Here is a 17,293-nt window from a genome sequence, read left to right as displayed (position 1 = left end):
ATAGAAAGTGGATGAAAAATTGTTCGAAATGTTTTTAATTTCCGGTTCTTGTCTACTTTACTCTCAAGGAGCTTTGTTCTTGAAAGAACTAAGGAAAAGGAAAGCACTTAAAGTCTCAAATGAAGTCTGCTCTTTAAGGATTTGCCTGACCTGTTTAATTTTACAAGAAAATATCCTTGACGATCTCTTTTGTACTTCAAAGCAAGAAAACATGAAAAGTTATCTAATTTAATGAGGAGAATTATTTGCCTGTGCAGAAATCTAATGAGTGTTTGTAGGATATGTAGTCATTTGTCGAGAAAGTCCGTTTGCTGAATGGCGGGTGTGCCAGGGCAGTAAATTTATTATCTCCTCTCTAATTACGCAGGTTAACCATCAAGTCTTCAAGTACTCAAGCTCTAGTTTACTCGTGGCTTCGAGCTTGGAGTAGCCTTTCAAGCTCAAAGATACCAAAAGTACACTTGGCACTCTCAATTCAGAATTAAACAAGTAATTGATATTTAACTTCAGCAAATATTAATTTGACAATTAAACAGAAAATTTAAATTGCAACCCCGGGGAAAAGAAATTAAAAAAAACTACAATTTTCTTTACTATAATCCTCTTGTGCAAAAAATACTGGCAAAATCTTTGAAAATTATATCTAATATTTCTCTTACTAGCAACATAAATAGGGTGCCACAGTGTCCTGGAATAAGAAATTACTAAAATTTAAGAAATTTAAATGAGTTTAAAATTAAATTTAAAATCCTATTTAACGTTTAATAATCAAGTTAATATGCAAAATTCCTGAAAATAAAATTGTGAATCCAATGAGCAAATCTGGACGACCATCATAAAATTTTCCTATTGCAATAATGAAAAGAGACAAAAAAATATTCCTAAAAAATAATAGAAAACAAATTATTGTTTGGACAAAAAAAAAGAAGAGGAAAGAACAATGAGCAGGCAGGTAGGAACATCAACGAAACTAAGATGCTTTCAGGTAACAGGGAGAGAGCATCGTAGTTTCGTTGCTGTTCCTGCGTGCTCTAATTTTTCTTGCCTTAATAAGGATGCTGTATAAGTGCCGAAACGTTGGTGATTATTTTTTAAACAATTGTTTTTTATTAATTTTGATTTAATAACAATAATAATAAAAAAGATGATAGAACTACCAAAAATAAGGGAGGGGATTTGGTTGGTAGCCTTCTCTTTTTTATTTTCATTTGAAAAAATTTAATTTCTTTTTTAAGAAGATTTTTGGTCTTTTTTCAAATTGCAATAGAAAAATTGTATGGTGCTTGTCTAAATTTGGTCGTTGAATTATTGGTTTTATTTTATGAAATTCTGCACATTAGGAATTTGCTGTTCATAATCGCCCACATGTCGAATTTTTTAACCGATTTAAAGTTTTTTTTTGTTTAAAATCATAACTATGAGGAAGCAGTCGGTCGAGATAGTTTTTTAACGAAATTGTGATTATAACCTAAATTATTTATGTTTGATAGAGTTAGAAATATATAATTTCATTTGGAGACTCGTGAATCACTTTTTGTCAGAAAAATCTATTAAGCTATGAGAAAAAGTGATTTATTGACTATATTCTAAGATATAATTGCTAAAAATAATAAATTGTTCGAAAAATTTATAAAAAGATTAAATTACCAGTAGAAAGTAGTATTTTATGTATTAAAGAATAATTTTTTCTAAACGCAAAAAAAATCATAATTAGCGCCAAAAATACGAAAAACCCAATTTTTTACTGAAGTTTTTTTTTAACATTTAGAAAAGACTTATGGGGGTAATATTTAAAAATTAATTATTCAGTTTTATTCTAATGCTAATTTTGCGAAAAAATTGAGTTTTAACACAATTCACTTGATAATGACGATTTTGAAGAAAATGTATTAAAACATGTTTTACAATTATGGAAAATACATGAGGCTTGCGGAACTTCTAAATATCATTTAAAAAATTTAATGTAATATTTGATATCTTAATACAAAAAGATTTTTTTTAAATCCGAAACACTTAAAACTGTCCATAAAAAGGCGAAATTTTAACAAAATGTAAAGTAGTTGAATTCAGCCAACAAAGAATAATTCATAATAAAAAAATTTCAAAAAAAGGGTGAAATTCTTTACCAAAAAGATAAATTTTCATCCAACAAGATTAATTTTATGCCAAAAAAGACGCATTAAAAAAAAAGTTACATTTTCAACTAGAGATGATTTTTCAACTAAACAAGTGAATTTTTGACAAATTAGTTTAACTTTTAATCATGTAATTGAGTTTGCAGAAAAAAAAAATTATATCTCAATGAAACGTAAAATAGTTCATATTAAAACTAAGCAATATTTTAATTTTTAATCAAAAACAGTTGAATTCATCCAAAAAGTAAAATTTTCAATAAAATAGTTAAATCCTTACGCAGAGAAGTTTTTAATTTTAGACCGAACAGTTGCTATTTTAATAAAAACAGATGCCGCCAAAATAGATGAATTTTTAACCAATAACTAAGGATTCCTTTTCATTGCAGGATTTTGAAAAATTGTAGAACAAATTGGATTCAGTTTAAAAAATGATCAGGAATTTTTTACGCTTGTAAAAAAATAGTTGATAAATTATTGAAAGTTTTTCACAGTTTCTAAATATTTTTAATCTCTGAAAAATGTCTAAACTTCGTAAGAATATTTTTCTATAATCTTAAATATTACCTTTCAAAATCTTTAAACTCCTTCAAAATCTTGTCAAAACTTCTAAACATAATTTGAAAAGACCTGTGCGCTACGGCGGCACATTCTTATTGTGCGCCAGGCGCGCTGCTCACAAGATTGAGCGTGTCTAGGGCACGCGTCTATTGGAGCCTGCGCTTCGCGCTCGACAGTATTCCCCTTGCGTTAAGCCCTTGGTCTTTATATTTACCCCATATTTGTGCACAGCCTTTTAAGAATTAAGAGTCAAAGCACCGACAACTGTAATATGGAGATTGTGAATTCTCTTTTGTTAATGCTCCTTCGTCTTTACGAATACATTCTCATCACGTATCTCGTGGTTCGCACTTGATTTTGTCGACAATGCAAACTTTTCTACATTATGTTCAACTTTATTATATCGTATGTATATAACATTTATGTATGTACCTCGGTATGGGGCTGCTTATTTAGATATTTTAAAATAAAGTAAATATTTGATTTTTGATGATTATTTTAATATTTGTTCCTTATTTTGCATTAATTTGTATTCCCATCTACCCTGAAATATCTATTATTACAATAAATATGTATCATTTCAATGAATTATAATAATAAATAATAATATGGAATGATATTTAAGTACACGGTATTATCATTGTCTTGTTTATATAATTTAAAAAAGTGCGCATCTTATAAAAATATTAATTTTTTTAACACATATTTTATTACATCTTATGTTGTTTTTTTCGTAATTGAATTCGTTCATTTTAAATCTTATTTTTTACGATACAAACAAAAAATACGCGTCCCATACAAAAAATGATTTGTAACAAATTTAAATATCTTTATTGGTTAAACAACTTTTTAAAATTAGTTTTTGTTTTTCTACTTTGTGTCGTTTTATAAAAAAATTTTATTTTTTTTTGTTTTCAATATTATTTTTTACGAGTTCATTACAACCCGCGAATCCTATCAAAACATGGTTTTTAGACAATTTTGCAGAACTTTTTTGGTTAAACAATTTTTGTCGATTAATGTTTTTCGTACATTCTGTATCTTTTCCAAACATTACATTTTTTATTGTTTAAAGTTAGTTTTTAAATTAAAACAAAAACTACAAGTCCTATCAAAAAATGATTGATAACAAATTTGTACATCTTTTTTGGGTGAAAAATTTTGTCTATTCGTTTTTTTTTACTTAAATCGTTTTTCTGAACATTTTTATTATTTTTATTTTTAATGTTATTTTTGCGATTAAAACAAAAACTGCGAGTCCTATTAATAATGATTGATAACAAAACTGTAGTTTTTTTTGGATAAAAAACATGTTTTTGAAGAAAAAATGTATCATCTTAAAAAAATTCAAGATCCTTGAAAAGCTTCATAATTTGATTTCAAAATCTTCGAAATTCTACATTTTTTTTAAATTGGTAGAAATATTTCAAAATTTTCGAATTATTAGTAATCTTTTCAAAACTTTTTTAACTTTTAATTATTTTTAATGAAATAATTGAAAGTTTTACCACGTTTTTTTAATACTGGGAGGATGAAAAACATTGTCTTAAAATTTCAAGGATCCTTGTCGACATATTTTGAAATCTTCAAAGCATAAACTTATTTTCATAAATTTTCATCTCTCTTAAAATGGTCAAAAAGTAACATTTTATATTGCTGTAGAAAAATGTTCACAATTGCATTATTTTCCAGTATTAAAAAAAAATTATAATTGAAATAAATTTTATCATTGAATAAAATTAATTTTTTTGAAATTTTGATATATTTTGATGTAGTGGTTATAAATATAATCATTTTTCATTTTTAAAACATGGTTAAAAAAGTTAAGTTAAGAATTTAAGTAAGTTCAGAAAAGTTAAGGCAATTGTCATGATATAAGTCAGATATCTAAAAAAAAATAGTTTTTTTATAATTTTAAGAATCAAAATATTATAACTGATATCATTCCAAATAAAAAACATGATTTTTTATGAGAAATGCTAAAATTCATAACAAAAAAATATTAAATTTAACTATGTTTTTCGCAATTGAATTTCTCCTAAACGTCACTTCTTACGATTTTTTTAAAAATGATTGCATTTGAATAAATAGTGGCTTAATAGAAAATCTATTTTTTCAGATATCTGATTTTTGGCACGACAACTACCTTAAGTTAATTTCTTCTTTGTGACGTCAGAGTGGGAGCTTAAGCTTTGTATAATGATCTGTGATGAAGAATTGGTTGAATGGAAATTTTTTTTTAAATAACGTAACATTTTTTAACAGCCCCTCATTTTGCCTTGAAAATCTCTGCAATGAAACTATAAAAATGTCAATTACATTGAAAGTCGAAGAATCTGAACTTCTATTTATTTATCTTGAGATGTCTTTGATTTATTTTCAAGGTCGTTGGAGCGCATCCTGGCTCTTCCGGAATGATTGAAGCGGATGTGTTACGTGCCCTGGAAAGGCGAGTCTCGGCCTTGGAACGAGATTTACGAGAGCACCAGGAAGCAGCCGTATCGGAACCTTGTAAAGCACTCGACGAACTCCGGGCACAATTTGAAGCTTTTAAAAAGAAGTTGGAAACCACCGAACATCTTAGTTGGTTAGGTGAGTTGCCGATTCAAAAATTTCTTAGAAAAACAGTAAAATTTAGAAATTTGTCTGGATTTATATTCATTATTCCTTGGATACTAATAAGCCCGAGTGGAGAGTTTCAAATAATGACTTCGGGAAGCTCATTGTCTGGGATGCTTGCTAGTGAAGTTGATCAGCGACTTGGATCAAAGCAGTGTCGCAGAACTAACTTCTTATTCAAATAAAAAATACGGGAATTCTAGATTTATCTGAAATCTATACCCCCCCCCCCCCGCCCCTCATCTCATCAGACACTTTAATTAGTCAGTAGTTGATGAAAAACTGAGTTCACTTGAGAACAACTTAAAAAATAATAATATTATAATAATTTTACTAGAAAATTTTCCACAATTTAACATTTTCTTTATCCTTCAACTCAAGGTCAAAACTGGCAAAAAAAAAGAAGAAAAAATGAAGACACATTCAAAAACATTAGCTTTACTTTGACCAAAATCAACTTGACAAATGATGATGGATGCTAGAGTTACGAATAAATTGTGCAAGCGTTATAGAGCGCCAGTATTTTATGGTAGCAGTCAAATCCGCCTCGATTTTTAAACGTAAATAAAATAAGGAAAATTTTACGAAAAATGTACAATTTTTAGGGTGATCTTTGTGGAATTTCTTACTTGTCGACTTCATACTATGAAAATAAAAATTTTAACGAGCGGTCGAGTTATAAATTAAATTGTGCTAGGGTTCGCTGTACATCATTCACTTAACATTTCTTTTCACATTTATACTTATAATTTCGAATCTTTTTCAAACTTTTTTAAGTTTCTTTGACTAAAATTAAAAAGGAAACTGGAGAGATCAAATTCTATTAATTCCAGAGTTTGATTCAACTATTTAGTTTAATGTGTTACTACTTTCTTAAAAATTAAATTTCTTGATTAATGATTTATCATTGTAATTGAAAAACCTTTTTTTGTTGAAAGTATAACTATTTTGTTGAAAATTATTTCTTTAAAAAAAATTTTTTAACTTCTTTTTTTACACATAATTCGTGTCTTTTGTTGCAAATTTAATTATTAGGTTAAAAATTCCTTAAATTGCAAAATTTTGTTGAAAATTTATCAATTTTCGTCAAAAATTGCGGTTTTTTATAGAAATTTAATCATGTGCATTGAAAATTATTCTTTTCGGTTGGGAATTCAACCATTTCGTTGGAATTTGATTTTATTTGGATTAAAATTAATATATTATATTTTGGGTCGAAAATTTATCTATTTTAGGTAAAAATTCAAGTGTTTTGTCAAAAATTCGTCTTATTTGGTAAAAAAGTAATCTTGTACGTCGGAGCCTCATTTTTTCGGATTAATCTTCATTTCTTTGGTGGAAAATTTAACTATTCTGTTGAAATTTTGTCGTTGCTGTTAAAAAAATTCTACTTTTTTCTTTGAGCACTTGTCTTTCAAGGTAGACAATTCATCTCGTGGTTTGAAAATTCATCTATTTGATTCGAAAATAATTTTTTTATTTAAGAATGATCATTTTATTTATGCATACATTTCATCAACCACAAATGTAAATGTTATATTTTTTGTGCAAATTTTATCTTTTTTGATAGAAATTAAATCATTTGAATAAATAATTCATTTTTTTGGTTGAAAATTCAATTATTTTGTTAGAATGTTCTTTTATTTGATTTAAAATCAATTTGTCTTATTGAAAATTCAAGTCGTATTTTTGGTTAAAACTTAATTTCTTTTATTGAAAATTCGCTTTTTTATTGGGTACAAAACCATTTCTCTGAGTATATAACTGTTGTATTTTTCGTTGACAATTTATCTTTTTAGTGCAAAATTTATGTATTTTGTTGAAAAAAGTTTCTTTTTTGCAAGAAGCTTTATCTTGTGGGTTGAGAATTTAAGTATTTTGTTCAGAAATCATTGCTTGGTTGGAGATTAATCGTTTTACGTAAAAATTCATTTCTTTTGGTTGATGATTCACTTAATTTTGTGGAAGTTCCTACTGTTTTTTTATAGAATTATTATGGTTTATTTGTATAGTTTTTTTGTTTAAATTAGTTTTTTAATCATTGGGAAAAGAGCACAAATAATTCACTTAAAACGATAACCACTTTATGAAAAGATAGTTATGAACAATAATAATTTGATTTATACAATTATTTTGGCTAAATTGCATTAAATATTAACTACCTCTGAAGTAAAAAGTGGAAAATTAAAAAAAAACGCAATTTCTAGCATTATTCAAAAAGAATATTATTAACAATAATAATAAATTTTTTAAACATTTATTTTTATGAACATTAATGAGCTATTTCCTTATTCTAATTTAATTGGTGGTCCCTGAGTCCGCCTCCAAGTATAATTTTTCAACAACAAAAGGGATTTATTTTTGTGTGGATTGAAACAAATATTCGAAAAAATAAATTTCGGAACAACCTTACTGTAAGATGCCTTTGAAGGATACTTTCCCTCTAATTGTGTCAGTCGCTGCCTTGAAAAAATGAAAACTTAAATTTTCATTTATCTCAAAATTCAATAATTTTTTAGCCATTCCTGTCAAACCCGATCTCAAGCGAATGACGGATATATGATCGAATAAACAACAGCCTCTTGCCAGAATTCATATCCCGCTGAATAAATATTTGTCCTTGCAAAAGCCGTCCGCTCTATTCCTATCTTCGGAGCTTTCGTCAAACTCTCCAGTCTAAAAGCTCCGGAAATGCGTCTTTCGGAAGACTCTCGAACTTCGCGGAAATTCTCCAAAGCTTTTCAGAATATTCCTCATATTTCCACGACTGCAAATCTAATTTTATCCTGAGACCTCCAGATATGCGCGGTGATTTTCCAAGAAATCAAGGATCTTCAGATTTATGGGCATAATCTTTCCATCTCATCCCGCTTTATTTTTTATGGTAGGAAAATTTTTTTATTCAATTACATTCATTACTTTTCTTTTATGGATAGAAGTCAATGCTGACTTCATCTTAATTAGCTTTCAATGAAGACGAAGTTATCTTTCTGATGATGTCATTTCGAGCCATAAAAGCATTAAAAGGCTTTGTATTTCTTTTACGACTTTCGCGCAGTTCTTGTTGTTCTTCTCATTCCCTTTAGAAAAAAATTCTTCAATATATTCGAGAATGAAAAAAAAAATTAATTGAAGATTTTTAAACTAAAGTTTTAATATTCATTCCTCGAAGTGAACATTTTTAATTATCTACTCTACCATAGGAAATTTTCGGTACGATAAGCGAGGGAACTTTGAAAAATCACTGCTGACTTTGAAACGTGATTAGTCATTCAAGTTTTTTTTTAAGCAAGAATTTCTCGAATTTTATATTTCAGCTTCAACTTGTGGCATGACCTAGGAAAGATATAGCAGAAATCCTTTGGAAATAATTGAAGTCTTTGTCGAATATTTGAAATATTTGGACATTGTTAAAAATTTTAGAAACATTGAAATGTGTGAAATCTTTTTAATCTATCTGAGATCTTTGCAAAACCTTTCATATCCTTGTGGTGTCTTTAAAAAGTCATAGAAATCTTTACGAAATATTTCAAATATTTTATAAATATTTAATATCTTTTTTGAAATAATTGAAATCTTTAAAAAGTCTTTTAAATATTTGCTAAATCTGTTAAATCTATACAAAATCTTTACGAAATATATTGAATCTTTGTAAAATCCTTGAAATCTTTGTGTGATAATTGAAATATTTATCAAATATCTTTCTGAAATATTTGAAATATTTTTGAAAATTTTGTGAAATTATTGAAATCTTTTTGAAATCGTTGAGAAATCATTCACGCCTTCGTGAAATCTTCGCGAAATATTTGATTTATTTATTGACATATGTGATCATATTTCTAAAATCTATGGGAAATCACTGAAATCCTTTGTAAACATTTTTGAAGCATTTGATATATTTTTGAAATCGTTAAAATCTTTGCGAAATTGTACTCTTTGTGAAGTCTTTCAAAACTATCCAAAATCTTCGCGAAATATTTGAAACGTTTTTGAAAACCATAGAAAAAAATTATTAAAATATTTGTGAAATTTTTGAAATATTTTTAATTCATCGAAAATCTTTGTGAAACCTTGTCGAAATATTTATTAATATTTATAAAAATGTATTAAAATCTTTGGGAAATCATTAAAGTATATGTAAAATTATTGAAATCATTGTGAAATCATTTAAGTTTTTTCGCAATCTTTGGAAACAATTGCGAAGAAATCTTTTAAATATTTTTAAAAATTTGGTAAGATTTGTGAAATTATTGAAATATTTGGAATATCATTAATATCTTGGTAGGATTTTTTAAATATATTTAAGATTTATGCGAAATATTTGAAATCTTTGTGAAATTTTGAGAAAAATTATAACTTTTTTGAAAAAATCGAAGGTAGTGGCTTATTTAATATGCCAAAAATTGCTTATTTCTGCATTTTTCAAAATAATAATTAAAAACTTAATTAGAAATTGAAGTTTGACTTTACAAATAATTGCATGATCCTGTAAGTCCAAAATTTCAAAAATATTAGATGGCTGCCAGATGAAACAAAAAATAGTTTATTTTCATAATTTTCAAAATGATCATCGTAAACTATGACAGAAGATCAAGTTTATCGTAAAGAATTTTGTGTTGATCGTAGACAATCTAAGTTTTCAAAAATCCAAATAACTGCCATTTTTCACAAAGGAAATTCTATTTGTACCGAAATTTTTGTAAAAATAGCCCCTTCTCCAGTTCCCGCTATTTTTACCTACAAAAATGTGGTTATTTTTCCAAGGTTATACATCTTTCATAGCAAAGTTTGAAAAATTGTAAAAAAATGTATCAAACTAAAGCAATTAAGAACTACCCTTATACACAACAGTTCGATAATAATATGGCACCGGGAAACACCGGGGAATGACAGTGAACTTATTTCTTGACAGGAAATTTCACAAATTTGTAAGAAAAAAATCTGTGTAAGTCTGATTTCAACAGTTTCTTCAATAATCAGTTGAATTTTTATCTTTTTCAATTATATCATTCGGTTTATAATGCGTAAGTCCAAAATCTGTCACTTATACATTATTCATTTCGGATTTTAATTTTTAAGAGTACATATTTCATTTAAAGAATTTTCAGATGCAGTTTTAAAGACTTAAAAAATAAAAAAAATAGTGACGTTTGAAATCGACCATTTGGGATAAAAACCCGTTTTAAATGATGAAATGTGAATATAAATTCTAAGGATTTTTAAAATGGAACTATACATTAAGGATTAACGAGTGAATAATAATTGATTCCACGACGATTCGGAATCAGTTCAAAATTTAAGAATTTTCAAATTCTAACGTTAAAATGTAAACTGTTTCAATTGGAAAGTCTTAGTAGTTAAGCAAATATAGAAGCTTCATTTAAACTTTACAAACTATTTTCAATTTTTAAATAACTTCAAAATAATATATTCATAATTAAAGGCTTTTTTAAATTAAAAATATTGTTTTAGTCTAAAGTTAAAAAATTTTTTGAGTAGTAAAAATAAAAATTGTTTACTATTTACAAATATTTAATTCTTCATGTAAAATCAGTGATTATAAATCAAATATTCAAAACTAAACAAAACCTGAACTCTGAACGTAACAATTTTATTTTTCCTATTTGAAAAAATTTAATTTACAAGTAAAATTGTTGATTTTTAATGTACAATAAATATTGCACATCTATAATTCCCAGACATACCGACAAAATACCGACAAAATTCGGAAATGAATACATTTAAAACAACATGTAGATGTTTCGGGGTTTTGAAATGAAATTTTGAAGCTTTTTAAGGATTTTAAAACTATTTAAAATGAAAATAATTTAATTTTTCATTTAAGAAGTGTTCATTTTATAACAACAATTTAATCTTTCAATTTTTAACATTTCTTATTTAAAATTGCGTAAAATGATTTGCAGCTCAGTTTTTATTACTTCGAATAGAGAAATTTTTAGCCATAGAATTACATGACCGGGGATTTTTTATATGATTAATATGGCCACTCTGACTAAATTAAAGTTGATCTTGAATTATCAGCAATTAATATTGAAACAGAAGATATCAATGTTCTGAATTTTGTATTCAATTCTTATAAATCTAGATTTAAATTCTCGTTTCTGAGTAACTTTTTATTGCAACTCTTACCCTATATCATCGCATTTGTTCCAAGTTATAAACCCCACTCGAGTTAGTGATCCAAAGCCAATAATATCGATCTCATTTTTATGGAAATTCTTTTATCTTACTTTTGTTCACAGGCTTCTACAAGCAACTTCCGGAACCGATTTCATCGGAAGCTTGTCGCAGATTGCAATACCGACGTAAAAGCGACAGTGTGAAGCGCAAAGTACGAGAAAAATTCCTCAATATCTGGTGAGTAGTAGAATGTGCATAATTTATACTTAACGAAGGAAAAGAATTGGGCTTCTTTTCCTCATTAGTTTCATTTCTTCCTGCTACAGTCGCTTTATTTTGAAAGAATTCATGGAAAGACTTGCAATTTGTATGCATTTCTCTCCAGATTCGCAAAGTACTTTCAAAGAAATGGGATCGTTTAATTTATTAAATAGGAATGAAAAGCAGGTGCAAATAAAAGGATTTTCTTTTTATTTGAAGCAAGGAACGTGCGAGGAATTGCTTTTCTACAAATGCAGAAAATGGTTCTGGTGAAGTTATTTTCCCCCTGGTTATGAAATGAAAAAAAAATAATTTATAAAGCTTACATAGAGCCGATTAAATAATTGTTGTCACACCGGAGACTGGCTTGGAGCGTCTGTGTTTAATATTGAAGATGAGCTTACCTTCCTCAGCTTCCAATCTTTTCCAAAAGCACGTTAGGTCTCACTTAAATCGAGTCTGTTCAAATATTGAAGGTCAAGTCTTAAAGGCTTCATAAAAATGACAAGGCAAAACCCATTTAAGAAACCTTATCTAATTTATTTGTGGCATAAGATTAAACAATTTAATTTAGTTAACTCTACTTTATCTTTTTCCTTCCAAGAATTTTTCTACCTTTTCGATCACGTTTGATCACTTTTTATTCAGTTCTTGTTTTCCAAACTATCTTTTTCTATCCCATTTTATTACTTGTTGAAATCCACCTCATCTGATCACGGCAAGTTTCATGGCAAAATCGGATTTGGCTTCAATTCAGGATATACGATTGTTTGATCGTAAAAAAAAATCCCATCATATATTTTTCGAATATAAAAAAAAAACAATAACGGACGATTGAGATTTTCAGCACGTTTTTTATGCCATCTTTGTTTTTAATTGGCCGATTTAAGTTTTTACGTCTTAATTTATTTGTTTTATATAGGCTACATTTTCAAATAAAACGAATTTTGAAAATTATATTTAAAATTATATTTAAAAAACTAAAGTTAAAAACGGTTATAAAAAATAGTGTCTACTTTACCTGGAAAACCTGGAATTGTCAGGAAGTTTTTTTTTAAGTCAGGGAATTTTTTCGTGACCGTGTTTAATTTTTGGTTTAAATTTCAATATAAAATAGAATAACAATGCTGATTCATATGTAAAAGTATATTTATGTTACTGTATTTAACTATTTTGTTGAAAATTTATTTTTTCTTGGATTGAAATTAATTTTTTTGATTGAAAATTTATGCATGTATTTCGTAGTAAATTCGTCTTCTTCGGTAGACATTAATCTTCTTGTTTGAAAATTCATTTTTTCGGTTAAAAAAAGAACAACTTTTTTAGTTCAAGATGCATAATTTTTTAGCAAAATTTTTGTGTGTGAAATTAATCTTCTTGTTTGAAAACTCCTATTTTTTTTTAAATCAACTATTCTAGCTAAATGTTCATCATCGTAGTTGAAATGTCATCTTTTTGGTTTCAAATTTAATTTTAGAATTGGAAATGCACTATTTTAGTTAAAAATTTATCAGTTTGCTTAAAAATGTAAATTTTTTTATTATTATTTTTTTTTTCTTTTGAAAATTATTACTATCTTGACTGAAAATGTAACTACTGCAAGTGAATATTATATATTCTATAATATTCTATCTGTTATTTTGGAAATTCATCTCTTTAATTAAACATTAAATTTTTATATTGAAAATTTAACTATTCTGTTTTTGGTTGAAAAATCATCTCTTTTAGTTAAAAATTTGTCTTTTCGTAGAAATTAATCTTCTTGATTAAAAATCCAGCCATTACAGTTGAAGATTCATAATTTTAGTTGAAAATCATTTTTTTTTAATTAAATTATTTTGGTCAAAGATTCATTATTTCAGTTGAAAATGTATCACTTCCATTAAAAATTTAACTGGTTTGTTAAAAAATTCTTTTTTTTTGGTTTACAATTATTTTTATTCACTGAAAACAATTTTATTCTTTTGCCCTTTCTAACCATTCTGTTTTTTCTATTGAATATTGATTCTATATCCATAAAAGATGAGCGCAGCTTTATTCAAAAATATCTAGAATCAATTAAACAAATGTCCAGAAATATAGCAAATTTTAAAATTTGGTCTTTCACAGTTACGTTTGAATTCTGCATTCTCACCAATATTTTTAGGGTTTGCAGAGCACCTTTCTCTGTCAAACAAAGAATTTAAGTTGAAGAATGCCTTGTTGTGTATGCCGTTTCCAATTTAAATTTTTTAAACAGGAATTTCAAAATTTATTTTTTTTTCTTTTGAAATGTCTCTTATATGTATCAAGTAAACTGACATGTCAAAAAGTTAAATCGAGCAATTAGGAGCAAAGATATGGCATTTTTAAAATACGTTGCCCAAAAGCTCAAAGTCCCATAATTCCGCCACTTTTTCCAAATTTTCGGAAAATATTTGGTGGGATTTTTTTCCTCGGAAAAAAAATCTATTCCCATTTCCAAAAATTCTGTCCTTTTCTAATTACTATTTATCGTATATTTATTAAGGATATCTTCTGATATCTATCCTTAAGTTTTGTAAATAGAGTACCACCTGAACGAAATTAATTTAAAATGTAATCCACATGTGATTTTATTTCGCATAAATTATCTAGAAGCTTCATAATTGGAAATTGGATTTTATATCGTTTTCACATTTAGTATTTTTACCATGAAATGTGTCAGATTCGATTATAAAAGTCACGATTAGGTGTCGCGTGCTGAATCCGTTCCGATAAAAATATATTGTACCGTGTAACCCTATTATAAATTGAACCGTTATGTATTTTATTCATGGTGTCCAGGCTTGCAAAATTACTGACTACCATTTCTCGACTCCATCAATTTTTTATGATCAAAAAGCTTTTTTGAAGCGCAACATTTTTTTAAAGCTGATAATTCTAAAATTCTGAGCTTTAAATAGATAAATGCTGCCTTTATTTTATTAATCTAAAGTAGTACCGTAAAATGGGGCTAATCGGGACACATTGGGGAAACCGGGCGACTTATAGTCTTATTTCATAACTTATTTCCATTTTTTTCTGGATAAAATCTGAAAGATTTTCAATATTTCTGTAAAATAAAGGTGAAACTGTATTGAAGAGGTTCTTTGTCCCAGTTTCATGGGTGACTTTTGAAGAAAAAAATTATTTTTATAAGGCTGCAATTTTATGAATTTTGGTTAAGCTCTAGTAAAGTTATCACAGCATAGCTATTTTTTATTGGAATTGGACGACGTCAATTTTGACAGATTCAATTAATGCGGATTCGACTATGTAACCCTTTAATATAATAGATCCTTTAAAATTATCTAATCTGTTGAATTTTTTATTAAAAAAGGTCCATTCAAACAAAAAATAGAATAGTCAAATTTTTAATTAAAAAAATGAATTCGGAACAAAACAGTTAAATTTTCAACACAAGTGATGAATTTTCAAATAAAATTATTAATCTGCAAGCACAGAAATGAATTTTTAACATAGTAGTTTAACTTGCAACCAAGTAGTTGAGCTTTCAATAAAAAATGATGAATTTTCAACTAGTTCGATCAATTTTCTACCAAAAAAGACCAATTTTCAAGCAAAACGATAAAACATTTGCCAAAAGAATCGATTTTGAACAAAGCCGACCAGCTTTTAAACAAGCAGTAAAATCTTCATACAAAAAAATTATCTTTTGCCAAGAAGATGACTTGTTTTTACCAAAAAAGATCAATTTTTAACCTAATGTATTAATTTTAACCAAAAAGATGAGTTTTTAACTGAAATGATTAATTTTTTACCAAAAAAATAAACTTCAACAAAGTAATTCAAATTGCAAGCAAGTATTTTCAACCAAAATAGGCGAATTTCCACAAAGAAGAATGATTTTTTACTAAGAAATACGAATGTTTGACAAAAAGCATGAAATTTCAATTAAATAGTTCAATTCTGAATGAAAGTGATTAATTTTTAACCAAAAAATATTACATCGGCAAAATTAGTTGCATTTCTAACATAATAATGAAAACTTAAACAAAATAGTTTAATGTTTAATCAAAAAAATCTACCAAAAGATTAATTATTATCAAAATAGATAAAATTTCAACTAAAAATTCTTGAATTTTCAACTAAAAATGATTAATTTTAAACAAAAACTGGAATATTAAAAATTTCAGTTTAAAAAATTATTTTTCTACCAAATATTCTATAAATATTCAAGAAAATAGTTAAATTTTCAACCAAACAGATGAAGTTTCAATTAAACTAATGAATCATTGATACAAAGAAATGAATGTTTTAGTCCAATTTTTATCTAAAAAAATATGTAATCTCTACCAAAAAATTAATAATTGCCATTTCAACGCAAAACATTTTAATTTCAAGTCAAAAACAGTGAGATTTAACCCAAAAAGGCAGCAAAGTAGTGGAAGTTTTGACTAAAATATTTAATCATTAAAAAAATACTGAACTTTTATTTGAATTTTTTGTTTAATTTGCATCTAAAAAAAATAAATCCTCAACAAAAATGCAATAATTAGCATTACAACAACAACAACAAAGATTTTAATCATTTAAAATCAGTGTGATTTAATCCAAAAAGACTAATTTTCAAGGAAATAGTAGACTCCTGAAGACAATAGTTGCATTTATAACTAATAAAATATCAATTTTCAACCAAACATATAATAGTTCATTATTTAAGTAACAAAATTAATTTTTAGTTAAAAAATCCAAGATTGAACAAAACAATGTTTGGACCAAAAAATTATTTTGAACTGAAATAATAAATCTTTAACCAACAAAATTAATTTTCAACTAAAAATTTATTAGTTGATATTTCAAATACAAACGATTTTAATTTCAAATCTAAAACTTTGAATTTCACCAAAAAGATTAATTTTGAAACAACATTTTTAGAAATAAGACACGCATTTACACTAAAAGGTTTAATTTTAAGTTAAAAATTATTTAGCTTAAAAGTTTTTATTATTTGCAGTGTGAGAAAATCATAAATGTCATGTTTCACAATCTATATAAGATGCCTAAAAATTTGAAAAATTTGGATGTTTTTTTAGATTGGGTTTCTGTAGGAGAATAATTAATTTCTTTTAAAATTTTTTAAATTTATCTGCTATATCATCAGAGATTGTACCTTACCGACAGTAGATCAACCCTCCAAACCATGAAGGCAGAAAATCCACACGATATAGATCAAGTTAAGAATCTTCAATAACAGAAAATGCTTAACGTCTTAATAAGACTAGATGGAAAATAATATTTTTAAATTAAAATTATTTCTTGAAAAAAAGATCCTACTCCATCTTCACTCCATTGGAAAACGAACCACAAAACTTCTGAAGATGGAGTGAAGATGGAGTAGGATCTTTTTTTCAAGAAATAATTTTAATTAATTTCTACTGATCGAATAAATTTAAAATGATCAAAGACATTTTTCTGAACTGTTGAAAATCGTAATATGTTTAAATTACTTGTAACTAAAAAAATAGGAAAACTATAACAATTAAGAGATTCTTTATTTTTATCTAAGAAAGCTTTTACGTTTTTTTCCATCCGCAATAGTGACGGATTCATCTGGA

The 17,293-nt window shown here is 26.7% G+C and overlaps 1 protein-coding gene across 3 annotated transcripts in view; it reads left to right on the top strand.

The window, feature by feature from the left end:
• LOC117169223 overlaps window positions 1–17,293 on the top strand; it is a 461,284-nt gene that overhangs the window by 380,469 nt on the left and 63,522 nt on the right. For all 3 annotated transcript variants that reach the window (XM_033355482.1, XM_033355480.1, XM_033355481.1), the window contains 2 exons: window positions 5,078–5,285; window positions 11,576–11,690. In XM_033355482.1, the coding sequence (XP_033211373.1) occupies window positions 5,078–5,285; window positions 11,576–11,690 (323 nt within the window). The remainder of the gene's footprint in view (window positions 1–5,077; window positions 5,286–11,575; window positions 11,691–17,293) is intronic.

Source organism: Belonocnema kinseyi, chromosome 3 (assembly GCF_010883055.1).
Source record: "Belonocnema kinseyi isolate 2016_QV_RU_SX_M_011 chromosome 3, B_treatae_v1, whole genome shotgun sequence".
Lineage (NCBI taxonomy): Eukaryota > Metazoa > Arthropoda > Insecta > Hymenoptera > Cynipidae > Belonocnema > Belonocnema kinseyi.
This window is presented reverse-complemented; position numbering and strand designations above follow the sequence as displayed.